The sequence below is a fragment of the Barbus barbus genome (genome assembly GCF_936440315.1).
Source record: "Barbus barbus genome assembly, chromosome: 40".
NCBI lineage: Eukaryota > Metazoa > Chordata > Actinopteri > Cypriniformes > Cyprinidae > Barbus > Barbus barbus.
Genome location: NC_136718.1, coordinates 8,413,909 through 8,439,998, shown reverse-complemented (window position 1 = coordinate 8,439,998; position 26,090 = coordinate 8,413,909). Strand labels below are relative to the sequence as shown.

At 38.6% G+C, this 26,090-nt stretch overlaps 2 protein-coding genes across 2 annotated transcripts in view; one reads left to right on the top strand and one right to left on the bottom strand.

The window, feature by feature from the left end:
* The window catches only part of LOC306860067 (band 4.1-like protein 1), a 91,074-nt gene that overhangs the window by 12,596 nt on the left and 52,388 nt on the right, over positions 1-26,090 (bottom strand). The window contains exons 11-14 of the mRNA XM_079401594.1: positions 23,998-24,173; positions 22,915-23,111; positions 22,394-22,432; positions 91-243 (exon numbers count right to left, since the gene is read on the bottom strand). Coding sequence (XP_079257720.1) covers positions 91-243; positions 22,394-22,432; positions 22,915-23,111; positions 23,998-24,173 — 565 coding nt within the window. The remainder of the gene's footprint in view (positions 1-90; positions 244-22,393; positions 22,433-22,914; positions 23,112-23,997; positions 24,174-26,090) is intronic.
* On the top strand, positions 1,588-4,136 carry LOC306860019 (uncharacterized protein; the record flags this gene model as incomplete). Its single annotated transcript, XM_079401538.1, has 5 exons — positions 1,588-2,856; positions 2,958-3,014; positions 3,101-3,148; positions 3,224-3,505; positions 3,598-4,136. The coding sequence occupies exons 1-5, from the start codon at positions 2,838-2,840 to the stop codon at positions 4,134-4,136; spliced, it is 945 nt and encodes a 314-aa protein (XP_079257664.1). The 5' UTR covers positions 1,588-2,837.

The following is a 26,090-nucleotide window of genomic DNA, read 5'->3' as shown; positions in this document are numbered from 1 at the left end:
TATCAGACCAAAATAACACTAATTATATGGCATTTTGCTTTTCAAAAAGGCACTGGACAATACGATTCCTTGCAGGTCCCAATTACTCACAGATTTTTTCTCCGGAGTGCTACCAGATGAGGCTCCAGAGAGACGTTTCTCTCTGTGGACCAGTTTGCTGTTGGGCTCTCTCAGCGCTCTTTTCAGCTCATTGATGCTGGCTTGATGTTTCTGCAAGACATCCTCTGGTTTATCCAGGAACTGCTATAAAACAAACAGATCAATCGGTAGAACCACTTACCTCCAGCAATTACTTAAGTGAGGGCTTTCTGGAGACCAGCACAGCTGTTTAGAAATGTTTATCTAACTGTGGTAAGTACATAAGTAAGAGAGATGGTAGTATACGTTGTGTCAGGATTATTGATTTATTACCCTCATAAAAATTCCACCCCCTCCCATAACTGGACACCTGTTTGGACACCTGTTTGTACACCCCTAGCCCCCACCGTCTCTAAGCGGCCATTTTATTGACCTTATGGTGAACTTAAGAATTTATGACTGTGTGTGTGTGTGTGTGTGTGTGTGTGTGGGGCCAATGTTATGTGCTTTAAACTTTAAATGATGAATTTGTGTTAAATGGGTAAAGGGATATTTTATTAAAGTGTTTTCACATACACATCAAGAAAAAAACCATCAAACATGTACGTAAAACGTACAAAGACTGTTTATTTCCCTACAAGTGTAGACTTAAAACAGGAAAAACGTAGAAAATAAAACCAAAAAAGCATTAGATACTATCTTAAGTCGTTTGACAAAGTTAAATAGAAGAAGTGAGCGCGTTCGTTTAAACCTATTTTGCGGTTTTAAAAAGTTGTGACTTTAAAACAGGTACAAAGTTAAATAATATAGATTCGTTTTTATCTTACGATGGTACGTATGTTTTTCCCTTACAAGTGGACAGTAGTGTTGTTAAAACAGTTTTAGGAAAAACTAAAACAAATAAAAAAAACATTAGATACGCTATTTTTCCTATCATTAGAATTTAAAACTAGATCGTTTGACAAAGTTAAATAAATAGAAGAGTTGAGAGCACGTTCGTTTATCTATAACAAAAAAGAATCGGATGCGTTAGTTAAAACAATAAGATATTTATCAAAAAACTATGTCTTGCTTTAAAAAAATAGTTTGACTTTATAACAGCCATAAAGTTAAATAATATAGAGACGAGTTCTCTTACCGTGAAGTGAAATAAAAAATATCAGACCGTTAAAACACCAGCATAAGATAGCTGTAAAATCTTCTCACATTACAATTGCAAACCTAGTCTTTGTCCCAACTTAGAAAAGTTAAACAAATGTCTATCTTAGGCAGCGACCGTTTACACAACCTCACGCTTCTGTGTCAAAACTGAGAATGAGCTGCGGGCCGCTGTCAGGACACACCCACAGCACCGCCCTCTAATGCTGTAAGGAGAGACCGGTCTGAAGATTTCCATGTTAAAGAAATTAAAGTAATGTTTTAACATTAGAACAAAGTTATTTTATAAATATTTTACATTTCTCAATTAATGAAACCGTTCACCATTCATCATAAAGCTTTTCACTTTTGAAATTAGGTTAATCTATACAACTTTTCTTTTAAACATTCACCTCTAGGACACAGGGGAAAAATATTGTTTTCAAAAACATTGTTTGAAAAATGTTCTTATTTTATTTAAGCGTCTTAATTCCTATAATAGACCTTTGATATCTGTCAAGCTTCTGCCGTGGTATAACCCAGACTTTTTTCGTTTTAAAAATGAGGTTACACAAGCTTCTTCTAAACATTCACCTCTAACCCAGGAAAGTGTTGTTTTATTTTATTTTATTTTAGTTATTCATACTTAACACCTTTTATTTATTTACTCTTTGATATTGTCAATCTTAAAACTTCTAGTGTGCTGCATCGGTTAAAATACACGTGCGGGAAGAAACTGAAATGATAGCAAATGTTTTGGATTTTCAGTCGTGATTAGAGGGGTGGTAAACTTTTTTTTCTACAACATCTTACGAATGTAAATGTTTTGTCTCACGCAGACCGACCGAATGAGAAAGTGCGCTGCGCGTCTGGTCGCACGGGGACTGAAACGGCGTTATCTGATCAACGTTGTAAAATAGGTAAAGTTTCTGGGATTCAACTCATTTGCAATCTAATGAGTTTTTGAGGGGATCTGGCGTCGTAAACTTTGTTAGAACGCGGTCCATTGATTAAAACAGATGGTCTTTCTAACATGTTCAGCGATCAAAGGATGTCCGCTTTAAACATTTATGAGGCGCGCCTGGCTGGCTGCATGTCTGTGCGTCTAAGTCGGAGGTTCATTCACCGCATTATCACTCCACTTATATTTCTTCCCGACATAAGAATTAAATCAGTCCCTGCTTCAAACGTGTATTTGAACAAATGGGTTACATCATACTACATCAATAAACAGATATTCTGAGATTTTGATGGTTAAAACCTCTCGTCGAATTTAAACACTTCTAGATAAGGAAAGAACAGGGTCTACACGCGAGGATAACGCGAACTAATTATCTTGTAAAGAAAAAAAAAGAAAGATCTAAATCCGTTTCAACCCATCTCCAACAGAGTTCAGTAAACTGATGAAGACCAGATGGATAACTGCGGGTGGTGAATTTGAGCGGGAACTGTTTTGATTTATTACAAAAGTCAGAATCTTTTTTTTACGATAACGGTTTACGATACAATTGCTGAAAACGTCACACTCCCTGAAACGTTAAAAACCACAGTCTATTACATCTTCATTATCTGTAAACTCTGTTTCTCCCACGACAACAAAATACCGCGCCGACCTAAGGACAATGGCTAACAATTACAACGGTAAGTCTGTGTTTTGTTCACAGATGATATTTATGATGATATTTTTGTTTAAAATGAATATTTTAATGTATATTTGTTTAACAGTATGTTATTATCTTCAGATACTTTCGAGAATATCGAATTTGACGAGGGTTTGGAACAAATCCTTGAAGATATATGTAAGTCTTTACATCTGGCTATTGAACAGTTTAACAACTAATAACCACCCATAATAGGGTAATAACAATCCTTATCATTTATACAGTTGATGAAGCACAACTATTTATACATGGTGACGAAGTGGGGCTTAATGGTGAGTTATACAGATTTTTTTCTTAACATCTTAAAAAAGTTCCAGGGTCTCAAACGGTCTCTAATTATTTGACAGGCGAAGGGGATGATGACGTCGCGGTCGCGGCAGAGGAGGTCGCGGTGAGAACGGATTTACGTCACGAACCAGATAACGTCGCACAGTCCGACACCTCCCACGGTGACTGTTCAACAGAAAGAGTTCACACGCTTACCGAGTGTGAGAGTGGACGTAGGACAGAGACCGGTTCTCCCAGGCAACCAATATATGGTTGTGGTCAAGGCGTAAAACGTCTGAGATTACCTGAACAGGATGCTGATGCGCCAAGCACTAGTCGTTTAAGGAGTTCAGAAAATAATGGTATGTATTAAAACAGAAAATCAGATTATTCTTATGTTCCGCTTTTATCTAATAAATTAATAAAACCATTATTGTTATTCTTTTGTTTTCAGAACAAGGTCATGACGAAGGAAGCCTAACAGCCTGGACTGATTCCATGATTAATGCTTGGGATCAGGGTTCGTTCGCTGATACGGAAACGGAGGAGGAGGAGGAGGATTTACCCCAGGAACTGTTTCGCGAATGTGATTTAAATAGGAGACTTGATCGTGAGGCGCTGAACCGTCTTAACCGATACTTTGAGAGACTATTCGACCTGGCTGGACAGCCCTTATCATACCGGGAAGTAGAAGAGATTGCATCTAACAGTCAAGGTGATGTAATTTCGATTTTAAGAAACGTAATCGATTGCCAGCAACAACATACAGACGCCTTAAGGCACGCCGCTGAATTTTGGAGAAACTGTCACGAACAATTGTATAACCAATTCAGAGAGTTTCAACGCGCTATGATTCATGTACCGGATTCTGTCCGTGAACATCAAGTGGAATTATCTCTTACTGTTAACGCCTTATCGTTGTTATCTGAACGTTTGAATCTTTTACAAAGAATGTTAGTAGAATTGCATGATCGAATGATGGGTGGGAGATAAAAAAAAAAAAAAAAATATATATATATAAATATATATATATATTTATATATCTTACATTATTTGTATGTTACAGGTATTGATTTTTCATACAATTATTAGTATTTGTCATTGACAACGGATTATTATTGTTTTATTCGTGTTATTAGTAGCTAGTTCATGGTGAAATGTATCGGATTTTTCATACAAACATCACCATTTGTTATTGACAACGGATTATCATTGTTTTATTTGTGTTATTAGCATGTATGACAATTTCTTCTCATCATTGATTGTTTGATTTATATCATCAACATTTCATATGTATTGATTTGTATTTGGTTATTATTATTATCTGTTTCTGATTCATTTTACAACCGGTTGACATATCTGCTTACGCTATGTTGTGAACCATTGTGACGGTTTCAAGAGGGTGCGTTTGTCTTTAAGGTTGGACTGTTTTGTATTTACTGATTTAAAAATAAATTTTCAAAATGAGTAGTAAAAGGTGTCACGGCGATTTACATAACCATGAGTCAGAGGAGGAACAGAGAACATCGAGACCCAGACGCGATTTTCAAAATAATGCAGGTCAATTACGCGATCTGATTCGTAATCAGTTACAGATGTTACAACCAGATTCGTTTAACACGATCGAAAGATTACACGAACTCGTAGATATTCAACATGAATGGCTAGGGATGTCTATAAACGACTGTGAACAAACCGGTGCGGGTCCGTCTAACGACGACTCCTCAGGTTATGACCGGTTTGCTCCAGAAATGGGTCTCAGTCAAAACTTTAGAGACAGACTAATAAATGAAGGAGGACGTGTTGGTGATTTTACAATTATTTCTAGACCGAAATTTAACGGGTTAGAAATTCGTAGAACTTTAAATTTCCGTGAAATTGACACTGATGATTACGCCGCGTATAATATCTTTTTGCAAGATATTTTGAACGAGATCGTTGATTTTTCACGACTGATGGGTGGTGAAGACGGATTTATGAACGTGTCTCTGCAAGGAGAGAGTCTCCCCACAGCGATTAACGCGGTTCTAACACCGGATGATAACCACGACGTTGCTACGTTTCTCGATCAGATAGAACGAGCCGCTCAAAGCAACGCGGACGTGGGGACCGATTCTGCACTACAGTTATGCGTATCAGTGGCGAGAAATAACCGAGGAGGGGGTCGTAGAAAATTAACCGATTTGGCACATAACATGGTCATCCAAAAAAATAGGATGAATCTTTTCATCCCAAAAAATATATCAGACAATATGTGTTTCAGTATTTGTCTAGCGCATTTTTTAAACCCGCATACTCCTGACCAGGAGTTGTACAGAATAGCCGAGGACATACACACAACATTGGGTTATGGGGTGCAAGATAAAATCGCCTTTCATGACGTATATAAATTCGAAATGATGTTAGACTTGAAAATAGTAATCTTTCACAGACCGTGTTCAGGTAAATTGGATGTGTATAAAAACACAAATGAAACCCATCAGAACACCGTGCATTTATATCTACACGAGGATCATTACTACATGATAAAAAACTTGAAAGCGTTCTTAGGATACGGGTATGTCTGCCAGTACTGCTATCAAGGCTTTAACGATCCTAACTTACATTATTGCAAATTTACATGTAAGACGTGTAAAACCCCTCAATGCTTCACACAGGCTAAGAAATGGTTGCAATGTGAGGACTGCATGAAATATTGCAGATCTGACTTCTGTTATCAAACGCATAAACAACCGCAAATCGACGGTGGGCGATCTAGGTGTGACCTCCTGAAATACTGCGATAAGTGTTGCAGACAATACAGCACGAAATGGTCAGCAGATAAACTATTACCACATGTCTGCACGCCGTCCAAATGTACGAATTGCAACGAGATTCTGGTAGATGAAGGCCATCACGCATGTTATATACAACCCCTAAAACCTGACGACCATAGTGAAAAGTATATCTATTATGATTTTGAGACAATGTACGAAAATGGTAAACATGTAGCAAATTACGTGTGTGCCATTTCGCAAGACGGTGAGGAGTTTACTGCCGGAGGTATCGACTGTATAGACAAACTGATTAAACATTTCAGAAGGGCAAAATATGCTGACTTTACATTTATAGCTCACAACGCATCGGGGTTCGATTCTTATATATTGCTCGAGTATTTTACAAATCAGGGGTTGACGCCAAAAATCATACTGCAAGGATGTAGACTGTCCTATATGTACGATCACGCATTTAAACAGCGATATATTGACAGCTACAATTTTTTGTCTATGAAATTGTCCAAAATGACAGTCGCTCTAAACCTAAACACAGACGAAAAAGGTTTCTTTCCCCATCATTTTAATCGTTTGCAAAATGCAGATTATGTAGGGGTGTATCCGCCTAAAGAATATTACGGATATAGTACGATGTCTGGTTCTGATCAGATAAAATTCGACAGCTGGTACCAGAGCGTGGTAGGGCAGGTGTTTGACTTCAAAAAACAACTCGCAATGTATTGCAAGAACGATGTTGTTTTGTTGCGAGAGGGGTGTATGAAATACAGAAGGGAATTTATCGAATGCACAAACGTGGATCCCTTTGGCTGTGTAACGCTTGCCGGTTGTGCAATGAAGGTGTTTAAAACCCTTTTTTTACCCAAAGACACCGTAGCCTTAACTCACAGAAAGGCGTATCTTAACCAGTACAAAGCTTTTTCTACCCCGTCCATCCAGTGGTTGGAATACCTTAAAGCGACCAAAAATGTTGATATTCATCACGCCTTAAATCACGGAGAAGTAGGATTTGGTGCTTATCATGTGGACGGATACTATGAGATTAACGGAGATAGAATAGCTTTGGAATTCCTGGGTTGTTTCTGGCACGGTCATTGTTGCCGTTTCAACCCTAACGAGTTAAATCCTGTATCAAAAATACCCTACGGTGTACTCAGAAGACAGTCTGATAATAAAATGGAGGTCTTACGTAAAACTTACAATCTCAAAGTTCGCACTATATGGGAATGCCAGTGGGAGAAAGCCAAACAAAACGACCCTGATGTTATGGCTTTTATGAGTAATTACACAGCTCCTGAACGACTGAACCCTCGGGAATCGCTTTTTGGTGGCCGGACGAATGCCCTAAAACTTTATCATAAAACCGCAGAGGGCGAACGCGTTTCATATCTGGACTTTACGTCGCTGTATCCTTTCGTACAGTCGCGTAAAACTTACCCGATCGGTCATCCTGAAATAATTTTAAAAGATTTTGAACCGATCGAGTCTTATTTCGGACTTATTAAATGTACTGTACTACCCCCACATAAACTGCTTCATCCTCTCATCCCCTTTAAATCGTCACAGGGGAAACTATTGTTTGCTCTGTGTCGCACATGCGCAGAGCAGCAACTACAGGTGCGCTGTCAACACAGAGAAGAAGAGCGTGCGTTTTCAGGGGTTTGGACGAGCGTAGAACTCACACACGCCGTGGTTAAAGGATATAAGGTTGTCAAAATTGTGGAGGTGTGGCATTTTCCGCAGACCTCAGACAGTTTATTCACCGATTACGTTAAGACGTTTCTCAAATTCAAACAAGAGGCTTCAGGTTTTCCTCCGCACGTGGTGACAGATGACGAAAAACAGTGCTACGTCAAAGCCTATTTTGAGAAGGAGGGCGTTCATCTGGACATCGACAAAATCGCCCTTAACCCCGCCCGTAGATCTATAAATAAATATTTGTTAAATGCTCTTTGGGGGAGATTCGGGCTTAGGTGTAATTTACCAACAACTGAACTTTTAACTGAACCTGGAGATTTCAGCCGTTATATATTTGGAAACAGTCACGACATTAAACATTTCTCATTCGTGTCGGACACAGTGGCGCTGGTACAATGGTGTTGTGCAGACACGGACCCCGCCCCCGCGAACGATGTTAACGTGTTTATCGCATCATTCACCACGGCTTACGGTCGTTTGGAATTATACGATCTTATGGACAGATTAGGATCTCGTGTTTTTTACGTAGATACAGACAGCGTTATCTTTTCAACAAAAGAAGGCGAATGGATGCCTCAAACAGGATCATATCTAGGCGAGCTGACTAACGAGCTTGACGTAGATGACAGCATCACGGAATTCGCCGCGACCGGACCAAAATCGTACGGTTTTAAAACTGTAAAAAATAAAGTCACCCTTAAAGCTAAAGGCGTGACCTTGCATTTTTCGAACGCCCAAATCGTTACCTTAGAAAGTATGATTTGTCTGGTACATGGTTATGTGACATCACGTGACACGACACACCTGCTCACACGGACAGAGACCATTGTGCGTGATAAAAGAAAATTCACATTGCATAATAGATCAGTTTTGAAAAGGTTCAAAGTGGTTTATGACAAACGGGTTCTTTTGACCGACTACACAACTTTACCTTACGGATATTAACAACATGTCTGGATCACACCATGTGTATGTTGAAGAACGTTTTGATTTTCGTTTTCAATTTCCTTTTTCCGCAGTGATCTCCGGGCCCTCCGGCAGCGGAAAGACTGTCTTTGTAAAAAATTTGTTGTGTAATGCAGATAAGCTGATTGATGTAAAATTGGATAATATTGTGTTTTTATACAGCTGTTGGCAACCTTTGTATGATGAACTCTTGTCATTGTTTGATATTAAATTTATTGAAGGCATTCCAAAATCTTTAACGGATGAAAATTTATTACCTCCTAATAAGAAATCTATTTTATTTTGTGATGATTTAATGGAATCAGCATATTCGAACGATGAGCTCTCACGTGCATTCACGAAATATGTCCATCATAAATCATTTTCCATTATATTGATAACTCAGAATCTGTTTTTTCAAGGTAAAACCAGCAGAACTATTACACTGAACACGCACTATATTATTTTGTACAAAAGCCCGAGAGATTCCATGCAAATAATGGTTTTAGGTCGTCAGATTTTTCCAGGGAATACCAAATATTTTATGGAATGTTATCAGGATGCAACCAATCAACCCTTTGGTTTCCTTTTGATCGACTTTAAAGCTAAAACGCCTGAGCGCTTTCGTCTCAGATCAGGTCTGTTTTCAGATCAGCAGGTGGTGTACGTGCAGAAAAGAACGCGGTAAACTTTGGTGGAAATAAGAAAGAAAATGAGCGAGAGGCTTTGTAAAAACCTACCTCTTTTAAAACTGTTATATAAAGCCTCACCAAGGCAGCGACGTGTCATTTTACATACGGCATCAGATCAACTGATTTTATCCTTGTGCGAGATAGCTCTTAACGTACTCCGCGGTACCATACCACTAAACACGGTGCAGTTCCGAAGATTAAAAAAGAGAAAAGATGAAATCAAATACGCTGCGAATAAAAAGATTAGCGTCATAAGAAAAAAACGACTGATTAATCAGAGAGGCGGTTTTCTTGTACCCCTGTTAAGCGTGGCCATACCATTTATCACAAGTTTAATAACATCCAGACAACATTAGGAATGGAATATGCTGAAAAGCATTACGTGATTCCTCAGAACCAGTTGGATAAATTAAGGTCCGGGAATATTCGCGAGACGATCCAAGAAGTTGTGGAGAACGATTTGGACGAGGCTATAAGAAAAATATTACAAAGAACCGATTTAGATCCACACGGGAAAGCTAAACTTTACGCCAACATTCTGCAGAGGTATTTAACTATAGTAAAACAGGGCGATTTGGAGAGCGGTGGTTTAACTCTCACGCTCCCGAAACAGGACACCCCACGTCCCGACGCACCTGCTGAACCACCTGTCACGCCGAGTACTAACGCACCTGCCCCGGGGTCTAATAACGGTGATGGAGAGGATCAAATCGTCGACGAGATCTTAAACAACGTACCACGAAGGAGTTTAAAAAACATTAAATTCATTTTGAATAAAATGTCTAATGCTAAGCAATTGTCTTCATGGACAGAATCTGGAGAGTTTGTGTTTAAAGGACGTGTAATCTCCGGATCACACATATTGGATTTGGTTAAAAGTATAACAGCCCCTCACACGATCCGTGATGAATACAGACCTCGCGGTTGGAACGAATTTCTGGACGCCTTCGCCCTTTTAAACATACCATTTTCAACTATAAGCAATACGCAAGTTAAACGAGCTGTCGAGAGCCTGAAAAGAAAATCACCCACACAGACCCACCAGATGTCGCCAAAGACACCCTCTCCGTTGAAACAACTGAGAGGTAAAAAGAAGTCTGCGGTTACGTCACAACCCAATACCCCCATTGGACCCGCTTTTAATTCGCCGGCTCTTGATGCTACCGCCTGGTTGTCTTTTTAACATAATTTCTTTGTAAACATGATTGAAATGTTTGTATTAAACCTGCGCTGAATTATCAACATGACTGATTACGTATGTCTTTTATTTATACACAGACTCACGCACACACACACACACACACACACACACAGATACATTTGTGATTACATCTTTTTATTTATTAATCACATCTTTCATTTATACAGTACGTGTGTTAATACATTGTCTTTTAGTTATTAAACATGAAATTATAGAAACGTTCTAGATGATTTACAGAGATTTACAGATCTGGACGCACTGATTACAGTTAAATGTCTCGCAGAGTCTAGGTTTCAGTCTCTTTACAAAACGAACAACCATGTCATCATTTTTAATCGAATCATCATAATACATTTTAACAATATTTTCATAATCGACCCCTTTTGATATGTGATACAGAAAAAACACACAATGTTGTCCACAGACGTCTGATGCAATGTTTTGAACCTGTTTGTTAGAGTATCGTACGCAAATAGAATTGTTTTTTAAAAAGTCTTGGACGGTCTTTGGAAAACGCTGATCTTTAGGGTTTCCACCGAAGCTGTCAAAAAAACAGCTAATGCGATCGTTGTTTATGTAGATGGCTACCCAGTGTTGACCCGGTTCTGTGGATGGATCCGTGTTAAAAATAAGCATGACAGGTAAATTCTTTAAAGGTGATTTGGGGAGGTGATCGGACGGAAGCACTCCTAAAAAATACGTGTTGTGTGCGATTTTATCCATGACTGCCGTTAGTTGAACCGTATTCATTTCAACTCTCAGTAATAATCGACCAGCACCTGTCTTCGATTGGATATTTCGACGATCGAATCAAAAATCGCATATACGATGATGGTTATGGATTGTCTGAGAGGTTGTCTGAATCGGGCTTCCAGTCTGATGTTCCCCGATCTGATTAGAGAGACGTGATTCGAACAATCTTCATCGGGCGCTAAATTAAACCCGTAGAGGGTGTATCCGTTGAGAAAATCCTGACGATCTATCGCCAGAGGATGATTTTTAAGATGTCTACCGGTAGATAATACCAGTTGATAAAAGTCCCTCACGGCAGATCCTCTCTCATACTCCGGTTGCAGGGGTTTGGATGGGATTTGGACACCGTCACGATATAAAGCCAAAAATTCCAGATTAAAATGTTTAAAAGCAAAGGGGTTTTTGTCGTATGCACCTGAAAAAGCTGAATTTTCCGTCATTGCTAAAATGATGGATTTCGGCAGCGTTCCGAGAAAAAGATTTTCTTGATTAGACACGCGAGATCCTACAGGGATAGAGAAATTCTTCAGACACACGCGTTCTATAGGGTATTTAGCGGTGGTCGATAAAAGAGCTTGCGCGTGTCCTAGCCGTACACCCGGCGAAACCGAAACTTTTTTCACAAAAAGAGATGCTGATATAATATTGAGTTTATAAGCGGTGCCGTCATCACGCATCAGACAGAACTCGTCTTTACCTCGCGTCATCCGTATTTTTATATCTACACCGTTCAACATTAATTTTTCTTGAAAGAATATGTCGCTATGGATGGGTGCTAGTAACTCTACAACGTTGCTAGCGTTGGTAAACGCGGCTCGTTTCATTAAACCCGCATTCTCTCCAGCAGGGTCTGTAGCGTCCATGTGACCCGCTGTATCTCTGTAAAACAATCCTGCTGAAAAGACGCTTTCGAGGGTATCTTTTCCGAAATTTATCAACGCTTCGATCAAACACCTATAAGGATAAGTGCTAGAGCTCTGCGTTATCAGACGATCGCCTAGAGAAACGTCCACCTGTGAGAATATACACGCACCCGGGTAATTTATTAACCCGACGGGTGCACCGTCTGCAATATCGCTGCCGTCCGGCCTGGTTATTTTGATCCGTGTATATAACAGAGTGTTATTTAGATCGACGTAATCTTCGCCTGTCCCCGCAATAAAAAATTCTAGCGGGGATGAGTCCGTTATCGCGGATAGCGGTGGTATTTCGACGTATGTATTTTTTTCGATAGATGTCTGAGTCATAGGAACGGTAAATAAATCCAATTCGGATTTAATACACTCCTCCGACATATTGTGAAATAGAGACATGGTTTAGAAAATAGTGTTGAGCGGTCTTTTGCGCCGGACAGTTTTCTTTACACGTTTCGCACGGGAACGTCTTGAGCGTTTTGCGACCGTACGTTTCTTACTAGCCGGTTTACCCTTCTTCACCCGGCCACTCCCCCTACGCATTCGCACTCCGGGCGGTTTAAAAGACCCGCGTGACATAACCATTAATCCGTTACCGTTTTGGACGTCGTTGTTATTATCGTTATACGATCTCGATAGAGCTGTGGTTACTACGTCGCTAGCTATATTTCTCGCAGCGGCTTTTAGATGCGGTTTTGCTATACTAAAACCTCTTTTCAACAGAGGTAGGGCTGTTCTGAAAAGCGCTTTGAAAATACCACCTATACCGGAACCGTACATGACAGAGCCACCGGCGTAGCCGGGTAATCCGTTACCCGCTTGGTTACGGTAGTAAGCGATATAGCGTTCGGGATCCATAGTCGTATAGTTTCGTTAAACAAAACAAAAAACAACTATTTCACGGGTCTAAAGTGGAGTTTAGCCACAACTTTGCCGTAAGTGAAACGGACGTGTTTGTTCTGATCGTCTTTGACTTCGATGCAAATGTCTGTAATATTAGACTTATTCACAGGTGCGTAATGCGGCTTATCGAATCTAACACTAATGATATCGTTAGCCGCGCCCTCTATATGTACAGTTCTCAGTAGCGGTACATACGAATCACCGACTGATTGATATTCAATCATGTCTGTGTATATATACATACTATAAAACCCTCCTCTTATGTCGGCCTGATGCGGGGCGCACGTCACGACAGGTGCGTCATCAGTACGATCTTTGCGAGGTTGATTTACAGAACCTAGAGATGCGCCAGGTTTTAAACCTAAAATAATAGCCAACTTTCCATAAAATATCAAAGATGTGTTCGTCGGTGCTTTTAGAAATATCCTGTTTTTGACGTGATCGTAACCGAGGGTCACTCTAGGAGGTAGATTCGCATTTATTTCTCTAACCAGAAACAACACATCCTCATAATATCCCGGTTTTAAGGCATTACACACTTTAGATATGTTTTGAAGGTTTTTTTCTTTAATATAGATAATCATGCCCTCAGTCTCTTCGTGACGATCCTCACGATACCCCAGTATACCGGGTGTCGTGTTGATAACAAACGCCGCATCCTCCTCATTAAACGTATACCAGGATATAGGATAATAAAATTCGATCAACCCCACCTCCCATTGACCTTTGAGGTCCATACTTCTGGCAAGTCTTGTTTTGTAATTAGAAATACGGTTGTCAGGATACACGTCCATTGACGCATTGCAAGGAAGCGTAACGTAAAATCCGCCTTCGCTCATGATATAGATTATCACGAATGATGCTCATGATCGTGTCGTTGTCACTTTAAGGATTTTTCCGTATGTCCAAGATGTCCCGTTCTGCCAACCACGAGGAAAATTTAGTCGGCCATCCCCACCATTTCACGAGACAGAACACCTGTTTCCCTCTCTTTTTTCGATCTAAAATCTTTTCTATTTTAAACGATTTATCTTGATTCACAATAATTTTTTGTATTTCTTTTTCATAAAAACATCCTTCGATAATATCACCGTCATAGTCTTGTAGCCTGTACACCGGCGGGGTCCGGGGTATGCAGGCTGCTATAGTGAAAAACTCTTCCGTGTAATTCTGGGCATACCCCTTAGAAAACACATTTCTGACTTTAGACACTCTAACCACATCACCGATTTTATACCTAAAGACAGGTGCATCTTTACGCATGCTTCCGTACAGATTATTAAACACCACCGCTTCGTTTTCTTTATGAACGTCAAGAGGTCGCATTTTAATACTTTTGTGATAACTCGCGTTATACCCATCTATAAGATCTTGTAAGATGTCATAATAACGCTTTGAATTGACAGCTGTTAAAAATCGTGACATTCTTCCGCGAAGCGTTCGATTAAAACGTTCAATCACAGACGCCTTAACGTCGCTCGCCGTAGCAAAATGATGTATGTTATGCTTTTTCATCAATTGTTGGAAATGTTTGTTAAAAAATTCGGTGCCTTTATCAGTTTGTAATTTTTGCGGTATGCGGTTTTCTTTGAGTATAGATTCGAACGCTTTGGTAACCTCCTTCCCCGTCTTATTTTTCAGCGGTCGAGCCCATGCGTACTTACTAAAGATATCTATACACGTTAGTAAAAATTTTATATTATCGTTTTCTTTCGAATAAGCAGACATATCAACCAGGTCTGCTTGAAACTGCGCATCTTTTCCGTACACCACTACCCTATTGCGCTTGTATTTGACAGGTGCGGTTCTGTGTAACGTATAGGCGTCCTGAGATGCTAACCAATCCGTCACTTCTTTATCCTTCAGAGCTACTCCGTATTCCTGTAACACTCCGCGTTTTAACCGTGCTTTACCCCCCAAAGATCCTGGATCTGAAGGATTGTAGTACACTTTTTTCATTAATTCAGACATCTTACCCCCCGTGTTTTTCAGAAAATAATGACAAACGCTGTTAGTGTCATGGATTTTTATTTACAACAGTTGTAGAAGTCATAATCAAACAATAAATATGATTGGTTACACAACATCTAGATATTGAAGGAATTTCACACACATTACAATATTTTTCTCAATCATATATTCAGTTAATACATCGATAATTTCACACACATCCGTTGCTTCTTTTCTTGACAAGGTCATCACACACACATCGGTTACATAAGTACAAAGACACAAAATGTTACCAATTTTAAGACTTTCTTCATATTCAGACATATTTTCAAGAATGTTTTTAACAGTCGTCTGGATATCGTAACCCTTTGCAATACATTGACGCAGCATAATGTTCCACTCAGCCGACATACGCCGTACAATGCTCATTTGATTTTTTAATTTCGTTAAACGTTTATTATCCACATAACAATCAGTCTCATCATCGATAATCTTATACAATAAATGTATTATTTCTCTCTTAATGTGTCGTTTAAATAAGAGTTTTGTCAGACAGGCTGTGTTGCAGAGGTTTCCCATGTTCCCAGTTAGTCGGAACCTGCCGGAGCACTTTTCTTCCAGTTGTCAACAGCGTCGTAAACAGCCTGTTCACAGGTTTCGTTCACAAGTGTTGTCCTGAGTTCAGCCAATCCTCCGACTATGAACATTTCATCCCTGAGCTCGCACAGTACAGCATCGACAACACCCTGAATCCTTTGGAGGTGTGGGGTTAAACCAAACAGTTTCAATGTTCGGGCCAGAATGTGTTTTAGGTCAGGTTTACACACTTTATCCCTTAGTTCTTCAAAACACCCGAGAAAATAGTACGCAGGAGCCTCATAGAGACATGAATGTTGGGTTTGCGATGGATGATCCGTCGTACAGCCATAACAATCTTTCTTTAACTGTCTGTCTACCAGATGTTCCAGAATGATCCCGACAACAGCTTTAATGATTTTATGCCCGGTTACACCGATACATCCGTCGACGTTGTCCGTGACGGTATCAGAGGTTGTACCATCGCCCGCCGTAGATTGAGACGGTCCGTACTTCGCCAAGAATGCGAGGTTATGGTAACCCAGTTCTTTACAAAATTTGTCCAACCAGACGATGTTATCCGTAGACGTCCATGCGGCACACGCATTGTCATCACCTGCAGAACTAGGTGCGGTTGAAACGTTTTCTTGGGACATGTTGCCACAGTTAGCGATCGAAGTTTATTACCTCTGAGTCCTGTTGGGGAGGTCTGTATTTAATGGTTATAGAATGTGGGCGGTGCTACGTGAGCGCCTCTCCGACTGGTCACACACCATTCAGGGTGAAACAATTTCACTTTTATGTTGTTGTATCTGTCAAACGCGTCGCACCACTTAAACAATTTGTCAATCTTTCCGAATATGTCTTCTAATGCAGGCACGTCTTTCCATTGAAACAAGAATTTAATGCTGTAGTATTTGAGATGATCCTCTTCAGATATCGGCCAAACACGTTCGGGCAGACCTTCTGTGGTATCGCTACAAAGTATGTAGATGTAATCATCGCCGTGTTTATTAACCTGATCCCCTAACACTCTGTAACGCATTCCGGGCGTAACACCGTTCCATTCCCCTATGAATAGAGGGTCATCGCATCCGTCTTTTAAATCACGCCAAACGTGGTTGTAAAATAAACACCAGTCTTTTACTGTGAAAAACAGTTCGGGGTCTTCGTTGGTGTCGTACGTGATTCTTTCATCGGCGTCCACGGTGCTCAGCCTGACCTCCCTGTTGGTCTTGTCAAAGTTGTAACCGCATATGCGATTACCGGATAAATGAAACTCGCGCTTAACGTCATCCAAAGCTTCGTGGAGGAAATTGGTCAAACACGGACCGTGTTTCATCTTCCTAGGTGCTAGAGTGAGATCATCCATAGCATCCACGACGGGCTTCTCGGGGGTTTTAGGTATTGACACCTCAGCCATTGTAGAATAATTTTCTGTTTTTTCCAATTTCGCAAAGCTACGTACGTATTTTACGTCTAGGTGAAGATAAGTTATCCTCAACACCGGTTTTTAAACACGACGTTACAACAGGGGAGCTATCGCTACACCCATATTAGGGCGGTGATGTGGGTGTGTCCTGACAGCGGCCCGCAGCTCATTCTCAGTTTTGACACAGAAGCGTGAGGTTGTGTAAACGGTCGCTGCCTAAGATAGACATTTGTTTAACTTTTCTAAGTTGGGACAAAGACTAGGTTTGCAATTGTAATGTGAGAAGATTTTACAGCTATCTTATGCTGGTGTTTTAACGGTCTGATATTTTTTATTTCACTTCACGGTAAGAGAACTCGTCTCTATATTATTTAACTTTATGGCTGTTATAAAGTCAAACTATTTTTAAAAGCAAGACATAGTTTTTTGATAAATATCTTATTGTTTTAACTAACGCATCCGATTCTTTTTTGTTATAGATAAACGAACGTGCTCTCAACTCTTCTATTTATTTAACTTTGTCAAACGATCTAGTTTTAAATTCTAATGATAGGAAAAATAGCGTATCTAATGTTTTTTTTATTTGTTTTAGTTTTTCCTAAAACTGTTTTAACAACACTACTGTCCACTTGTAAGGGAAAAACATACGTACCATCGTAAGATAAAAACGAATCTATATTATTTAACTTTGTACCTGTTTTAAAGTCACAACTTTTTAAAACCGCAAAATAGGTTTAAACGAACGCGCTCACTTCTTCTATTTAACTTTGTCAAACGACTTAAGATAGTATCTAATGCTTTTTTGGTTTTATTTTCTACGTTTTTCCTGTTTTAAGTCTACACTTGTAGGGAAATAAACAGTCTTTGTACGTTTTACGTACATGTTTGATGGTTTTTTTCTTGATGTGTATGTGAAAACACTTTAATAAAATATCCCTTTACCCATTTAACACAAATTCATCATTTAAAGTTTAAAGCACATAACATTGGCCCCACACACACACACACACACACACACACACAGTCATAAATTCTTAAGTTCACCATAAGGTCAATAAAATGGCCGCTTAGAGACGGTGGGGGCTAGGGGTGTACAAACAGGTGTCCAAACAGGTGTCCAGTTATGGGAGGGGGGTGGAATTTTTATGAGGGTAATAAATCAATAATCCTGACACAACGTATACTACCATCTCTCTCTTAAGTACACAAATGCAAACATCAGGCACATGTTCTGTTCTTGAAACGCACGAATAAGCATGTTGAAATAATAGAAAACTCCAATAAACCAATAGGAACAAAATGATCTGTTCCATCCCTTTAGACTGTACATTCTTCTTTTCAAGAGAACATTATAGACACAACATCATTTTAGTCTAATACTCTAACATGCTGTGTACAATAAATATTGTAATGCCTACAGATCATGACAAAAATCTCTCTACATGATTTGAGCCCTCTTCTTTATGAATTACTACATCGTCAACATTTAAGACAACAAAGCAGCACATAAACATGAAACATGCTGGTGTTGGTAACAGATGTCAGATGAACTGCCATCTTGGCTTAGTTTTCTGTTACTTCCTCTAGAAAACAATTACAGAAAGAAAGAGAAACTGCAACACATGTAGTTACAGAGAGTGACAGCTCAGGCAGTTGATCGATGAGAAATAGTACCTCCTGTTTAGGACGTGGGGCCAAGTCCTGATCCGACTGGGATAAAGGGGTGGTGGGGGGAGGGGGATGGTGGTGCAAGCCAAGGAACGGAGGCAGAGGCAAAGTGAGGTAGTGGAGAGAGGCAGAGCATGGTTGAATTCATAAAGCAGGCAGCCAAACAGAGAGAGGAACTCTCATACAGACGTTGATGGCAACCATGGAAGTACAGAGAGTGAAAGAGGTCGTGTCACTGCCTCAGATACACAGGTTTAGAGTTGTCTTAGTCACATTTATCAACATGGCATACTGTATCAAATTCAGTGACACAAATCTCCTGAGCTTTCTTTTCATCATACATGTCTTAGGTGCAGACTGGCATGTTCTGGAAATTATCTGTGAGCATGGATAAACGATACATCAATGACATACTTAAACTCTGCAAAACCTTTCCAGCACAAATCAATATATGGGCTGTTCTGCAAGCAGTCTAAGTCAACATGGTCCTAAGACAAGACTAATCTGGCAGTATGGCAAAACGTCAGCTCTGTTGAATGTCCCTGAGCTCCTCCCTACTTAAGAAAGAGTTTGTACAGTGATCCTCCAATTTATGAAAACAGATGGGAAAAACTGAGTCTCATTCACTAAAAATATTGTACTTTTATGTTCACAAAAAGTGCAACATTTCAGCCAAATTCACAACAGGTGCCTACGTGCATAAATATGTTCAACTTAAATCAAGTGTTTGAATATAAAACACATATTTCACTGTATGCAGTTATAATACTTAATAAAATAGCACTTTGTACAGTTACTTAATCCATTTCTAATATTATATATAACTCATTCTGTTCCTGTGTACATACAGTTAGTGAACAAGACCCAGTATATTTCTTAAAGTCAACATGAAATGGCAATCATATTCTTTCTAAATCTGTTATGTTCTGTATATTTGGGAATGAGACAGGATATTCAATGAGGAAAAACACTGGATTGTGGAGAGTATGTAAATGTGTCCCTTTTTAAGTCTTGTTTGTAAGCGCAGGGCTCGCAAAATTTCAAAATCCCTGTTAGCCCTTCGGGCAGGTACTCTTCAGATTTTGGTAGCCCGAAAATTAATTTAACTAGTCCAAATAAAATAAAGACCATAAATGTCAATCAAAAACATTTTTAATACACAAATATCAACGAATATCAAGGAAAGAGTTTTATTTTACTATTTACAAGGTATCTGCAGAATTCTTAAAAATCTATTTAAGGCTATTTGAAAAATTATTTCTTATACCATTTAACGTATTTAAAAACCTTAAAAACTCTTCAATTTAGCTGTATCAAATTTAAGGACCCGTGGGAGCAATGTTCCCTCTAATTTTTTTTCTTGCTGAGCAAAACTTTTCTCTATCGGTCAGACATTTCGGGCACCTGAGCAAAAGCAGCATGCACACAAAAAAAGTGTGTAACTTTTAACTTTAATGCGCTATTTATATTTGATTTGACCCCTGATGTAACTAAATGATGTACATTTTAGGTTACCTGAGAAAACATTTTTACTGTACAATACACTGCAGTTCAAAAGTTTGGATCAATAAAGTTTTTTAAATAAGTTTCTTATGCTCATCAAGGCTGTATCTATTTGATAAAAAATACTGAATATTATTTCACAAAATAACATTGTGCAATATTATTGCAATTTAAAATAAATGTTTTCTATTTTAATATACTTTTAAATTTAATTAATTCCTGTGAAGCAAAGCAGTATTTTCAGCGTCACATGATCCTTTAGAAATCATTCTAATATGCTGATTTTTAATCAATGTTGGAAACAGTTGTACTGCTTTTTTTATATACTGTATTTTTTGGGACCTGTGATGTTTTTAAAAAGTTAAAAGTGATTAGTCAAAATAGAGATTTTGTGTTACAAAGGTGAAGGTGAAGTGACATACTGCCAAGTATGGTGACCCATACTCGGAATTCGTGCTCTGCATTTAACCCATCCAACGTGCACACGAATAAATGCTGTTCTTTTAAAATTCTTATTAATCAAAGAATCAAAGAAAAAAGAAACAGGTTACAAATAAATATGAAGCAGCACAACAGTTTCAACACTGATAATAAATCAGCATATTAGAATTATTTCTGAAGGATCATGTGACACTGAAGACTGGAGTAATGATGCTGAAAATTCAGCTTTGATCACAGGAATAAATGCTATTTTAAAGTATAGGTATTAAAATAGGAAACCAATATTAGAAATTGCAATAATATTTCACTATATCACTGTTTTTTCTGTATTTTTCTTTAAATGAATACAGTCTTGATGAGCAAGAGGCTCAAAGTCAAAAACCTGATAAATAATTGACCTTGTTTTTGAGTCTATAATATAGGCCTAACATAATATATTTTCAAAACAAACTATTTAAACTGATAGAATAGAATAGAATACAAACTGAAGCAAAACTTATGCTGAGATCTGTAATTTAAATATAAAAAATGTGAACATATGAATTCTTCTATAGCTGTCTAAACATCGATTTGAAGTACAGTTTGTACAATACTCTTGTGTGTGACTGTACATGTTTCAGAGTTTTGTTACCGTTCTGTGCCCATCCTCCGCTATTTCCAGCACTTAATCAAGCCACTCTTCTTTAATACATGAGGACGTTTTATTTCACATGTCATTGCGTTTGCGTTGGCTTTCGTGTTGAGCGCACAGCAACCATTGAAGTATTCAGTTTCTACAGCGACTCATTTGGTGCACATCGTTCTCTTTCTATGAAACCTGTAAACCGCATTCACCGGCTCTAACTCTGTCGTGACATCAGCTCTATAGCGGTTTGCCCGAGCATTGCAATGCTTTCCCTTTTACTGGCGGCATTCAATCAAATGTGTTCCCAACTCATTTGTGTGCGTGAGGCACATTCTTTCTTCTGCGCGTCCGCGGTGGAAGAAGAGCGCGGTCGCGCGCGCACTCAGCTTAGAGGGAACACTGTGTGGGAGCCCTGTATTTAAGGTAGCCCGTCGGGCAGGGCAGTGATACATTTTGGTAGCCCGACTGGAAAACACAATAGCCCCGGGACGTCGGGCTAGCGATTTTGCGAGCCCTGAAGCGCAAGTATTGTTTGTTATTAATTATTACATCTATCTCCTATATTAATCTATATTAATCTTAATTAATATAATGTTACATGCTTTGCATTAATGCATAAACTACTGGTCAATTTTTTGAAAGCCTCCATTCTGTACAACAGTAGCCTAAAACAAAGCCTAAATAGCTATTTTCTGCACTAGTACAGCCTGGGTAACAAAAAGGAAAGTAATGAAGCTGATGAAGATACAGTTTACATTTTGACATACGATTAAAGCATTTTTTTGGAATAATGTGCACTGATGAATCGTACACAATAAAACCAGCAATGTGTATTAAGGAAATAGAGTAGCATCAGTGATTTCATATTGACTTAAGCTGGACAAAAAAACAAAGCCAATCAAAGTACATTATCTATCACAGTTTTCCTTTAAATACTTAACAAATAGCTATTATTTGATCCTGCTATGAACAATGGTCTCATCTGGATCTCAAGAAAAGCCACGAAGGCTGGAAAATTACATGATCTGCCATGTGGCTAACAACATAGCAATCACGTTGCTATTTTTTTGAGGCACTCTAAAGCCACGCTAGCAGTGTGCAAGCAGATTTAGAGTGCAATTTAGACAATGACAGACAGACAATTAGACACACAGATAGATTAATCACACTAAAAATACCTCTGTCTTAGAGTCTACAGGAGAGCCTGCCTCCTCCCTCTGTCCGCAAGAAGATGAAGAAAGAAGTGATAGTTAGAGGACAGCAGCGAAGGTTAGAAGCAGGAAGAACAGAGCAGAATCTGAATTAAACTGAGGAAATTAGCAAACAGAGAGAGGAAGGTGAGTGTAGAGGCAGATTTGCAGAGAGCTTGGAAAGTTAGATTCAGAAGAGTTTCAACAAAACAGGCAGGCATAGAAATATATTTAAGATTAAGTCAGGTGCAGAAAAGAAAGGCAAAGTTAGGAAAAGGTTTTGGAGTGGGAGACTGTTTTAATCAGACGGGATGGCAAGGGGAGTGTTAGTTAAACAATGTGATTGGAATTCTTGCAACTAGTTGTTTAAATCTGCTTGGAAGAACAGTTACATATTGCCATCCGTAACGCAAAGATGGTATCAACCTAAAGCTGCTTCTTTTCCATAGAATACTTATTAGAAAACTAAATGAAGAAGCTGACACTAAACACTGTTGTGTGCACAGAACCTTGAGCTCCATAGTCTTAGATGGAGTGGAGTCACTTTCAAGTCGCTGGTCTTCAGCTTGTTCATGATCTGGGTCCAGGTCCTGATCCAGACTGGGCTCCAGGTAGTCCTGGTCCAGCTCATCTCTAGGAAGACTAGGCACAGGCTCACTGGAGGTGTGCTGGGAGAGACGGTCCATAGTGTCCCCTAAAGCAGACTCTGAAACAGAAGAAACAAATCATGTAGGGTAAGAAACCTAAGCAGAGTAGACATCTCAGATGTGGTAGCCTATTCCTCCACTGTCACCTTCAAATCTAAAAGGAAACTCTCAAGTAGATGTCCTGACAAATACAGTATACAGTCGGGTCCAAAAGTGAAAAGTGTGGTCACATTAGCTAAAATTCAAGGGGAAAAAAAAACTTGTTTATTGTCAATAGTTTATCAATGTGTGAAGAACAGCTAATTTGTGTGACTGAATTGAGCATGAGCGAAATCTGCATGGGGACCTATTTTACCCTCACAGGAAACTCACAATCCTATTGAAATAACACAGACCACAAATCTAGAATTTAGGGCCATATAGGACTAATCTCATTTAAAACTGGAAATAAACTAACTTTTCTTGTCCTATTTCTTTTCCATGTTCTTCTTTCCATTGAAGCAATAGATGTTCTTTGAATCAATCTCAAATATGTGGAGTTCATGCAGTTTGAGGGCTGCTGTTATTAAAGCAAAAGGGAGACAAATCAAATGTTTATTTGTTTATTATCATGTTTATTTTTCAATTCAGTGCTTCACTCCAGCTGTTTATAATTTGTAATGAAAAGTCTGTAATAATATTTAATATTAAAACTGCAATAAAAAAGCATTTTTTGGTATTATGACTTCCAGATCCCACTGTAGTAAACACAAATTTAATTAACAAGCATTGTGAACAGAAAATATTAACAGGAGAATGTAAAAGCTGTCACTTTTTGAAGTCACATTTTGAAAGTATAACATTTTACGTTTTAGGTTTGCAAATTTGTAAATCAAAACTAGTAGATAAGTATGATTTGAGCAATTAATGTATTTTTTGATGATATCAGAAAGCTACAGTACTTACCCCCATCTATGCTGTGGGACAGCAGGTACCTCCTACTAATTGATCGTTCAAATTGAGGAGCTGGTCTGTCAATCAAAGCACTGGCTTGGCGAGTCTGGGCTTGGGTCCGCCCACTATAGCGGAACTTAGAACCAATCACAAGAAAACCTTTAGGAGGAGGCTCAGGAGAGACCAACCTGTAGGGAAAATAAAAACAGAAACGATGCAAGAAAACGTGACCAAAATGTAACAGAATGAGAAAGGATTGAACTAGAGCTGTCAATCGATTAAAATATTTAATCGTGATTAATCGCATGATTGTCATGAGTTATCTTGTGATTAATCGCAACTTAATCACACATTTTTTTCTATTCTAAATGTACCTTAAATTAATACTTTTCAAGTGTTTAATACTCTAATAAACATGGGCATGGGCAAATATGGATGCTTTATGTAAATGTGGCTTTATTATTATTGAAACCATAGTCAACATAGAGCTTGAAGACTAGACGTGTTTCAAAGACGGTAGACATGTTTTTCAAAGAACTTGTTCATGTCTTTTAAACACATGGAAAAAAGGACATAGAAATACCAGGTGCTCATTACTACTCCTCTTTATTTGCACTGAGAAATTTACTTACACAAGCCTGTTTACATTTTTGCATGAGAGGGCAGCTGATTTCTTCTGAACATGCATTTATTATTACATTTGTTTGCATCATTGGGCCCACATACTGTATTTTGATGCAGCCAAATTCTCAATAAAACTGTTTTCATTTATATTTTTTACTGTATCTATTGTCAGACAACAGAGTGAATATGAAATAGTGACTATGAATATGAAATGCAACCCATTAAGACTCAGCTCTCCTTTCCAAGATGTTAATCTGCACAAAAATCCAGATTTATAATCGAGCCATCATCTGATGAAATCAAATACACATAAGATAAAGACAATAGCTGTGCTGTGATTTCGTCGCTATAGGTGTTTTTTGAAGAAAAAAAAAGTCAGTAAATCTAGCAACAAAGTCGCTAAGTTGGCAACACTGTGCATCTCCATTTCTCCAACTACGGGTCAGGCCATAGGTCAAACAGAAAATGCGCGCTCCGTTAATTGCGCGTTAATAAAATTAGTACGGAGCCCCGCACATAAAAATAATCGTGTGCGCGATTTACTATTTCGTTCCCTCAATTTATAAATTGTGCACGATTCGAGGGAAGGAAATAGTAATCGTGAAAAAATTTATTTTAATTTTTTTCTTGAATGTCATGTGCGGAGCTCCATAAATTAGTGCCGTTAAAATGAATTTGTGTTAACGCATTAATTTTGACAGCCCTAGATCGAACATTATAATTGTTTAAGCCCAAGTGAAGTCTGTAAGCACTTTTTTATAAGTGGTGCAGGTATGACGTCAGAAACGTTTGGTCCCTCAAGATTTTCCTATGAGGTTTTATAATGGGGTTTTCCATTTATGAGTAAAATAAAGCCTACGATAAACATAACTTGACGATACTTTGGTGTTTTATTCTAAAATGTAACTGTACATACTCACAACCCAAACTGTCTTATCTAGTTACCACAGGCTTTATTTACTCATAAAATGAAAAAAAAAACATTATAAACCCCATAAGAAAATCTTGAAAGAACCAGCGGCTTCAGGGTTCTGATGTTATAACTGCACCACTCTATGAACAGAGTTGGAATCAAAACTACAAACTCCAAGACAAACACTAGATCCCCTAACAACACCCAAAACCAAATCCAGACTCCCTAAGATTAAAACTAGACTCATAAAGTCCAAGATCGAGACCAAGATCTGTTGGTCCAAGAATTAAGTTTTAATATAATTTTAAAAGAAAAAAACTGTTTCTTTATTTAGTTTTAAATACATTAAAAGATCAAATGTAAATTAGCTAAAAAATATAATTAAACAAGAAAAAAAAAACTAAAAAGACAAAAAGAATATGGTTTTATCTGGCACCGGATAATGAGGCATACAGTATCTTAAGGCCCAGATTTTGAGACTCCAACTCTGTTAATGGAAGCACAAAGAAACAAACAAGACCAAAACACCTGCATTCTCACATTTAAAAAAGACTGTTCCCAGTTTTGT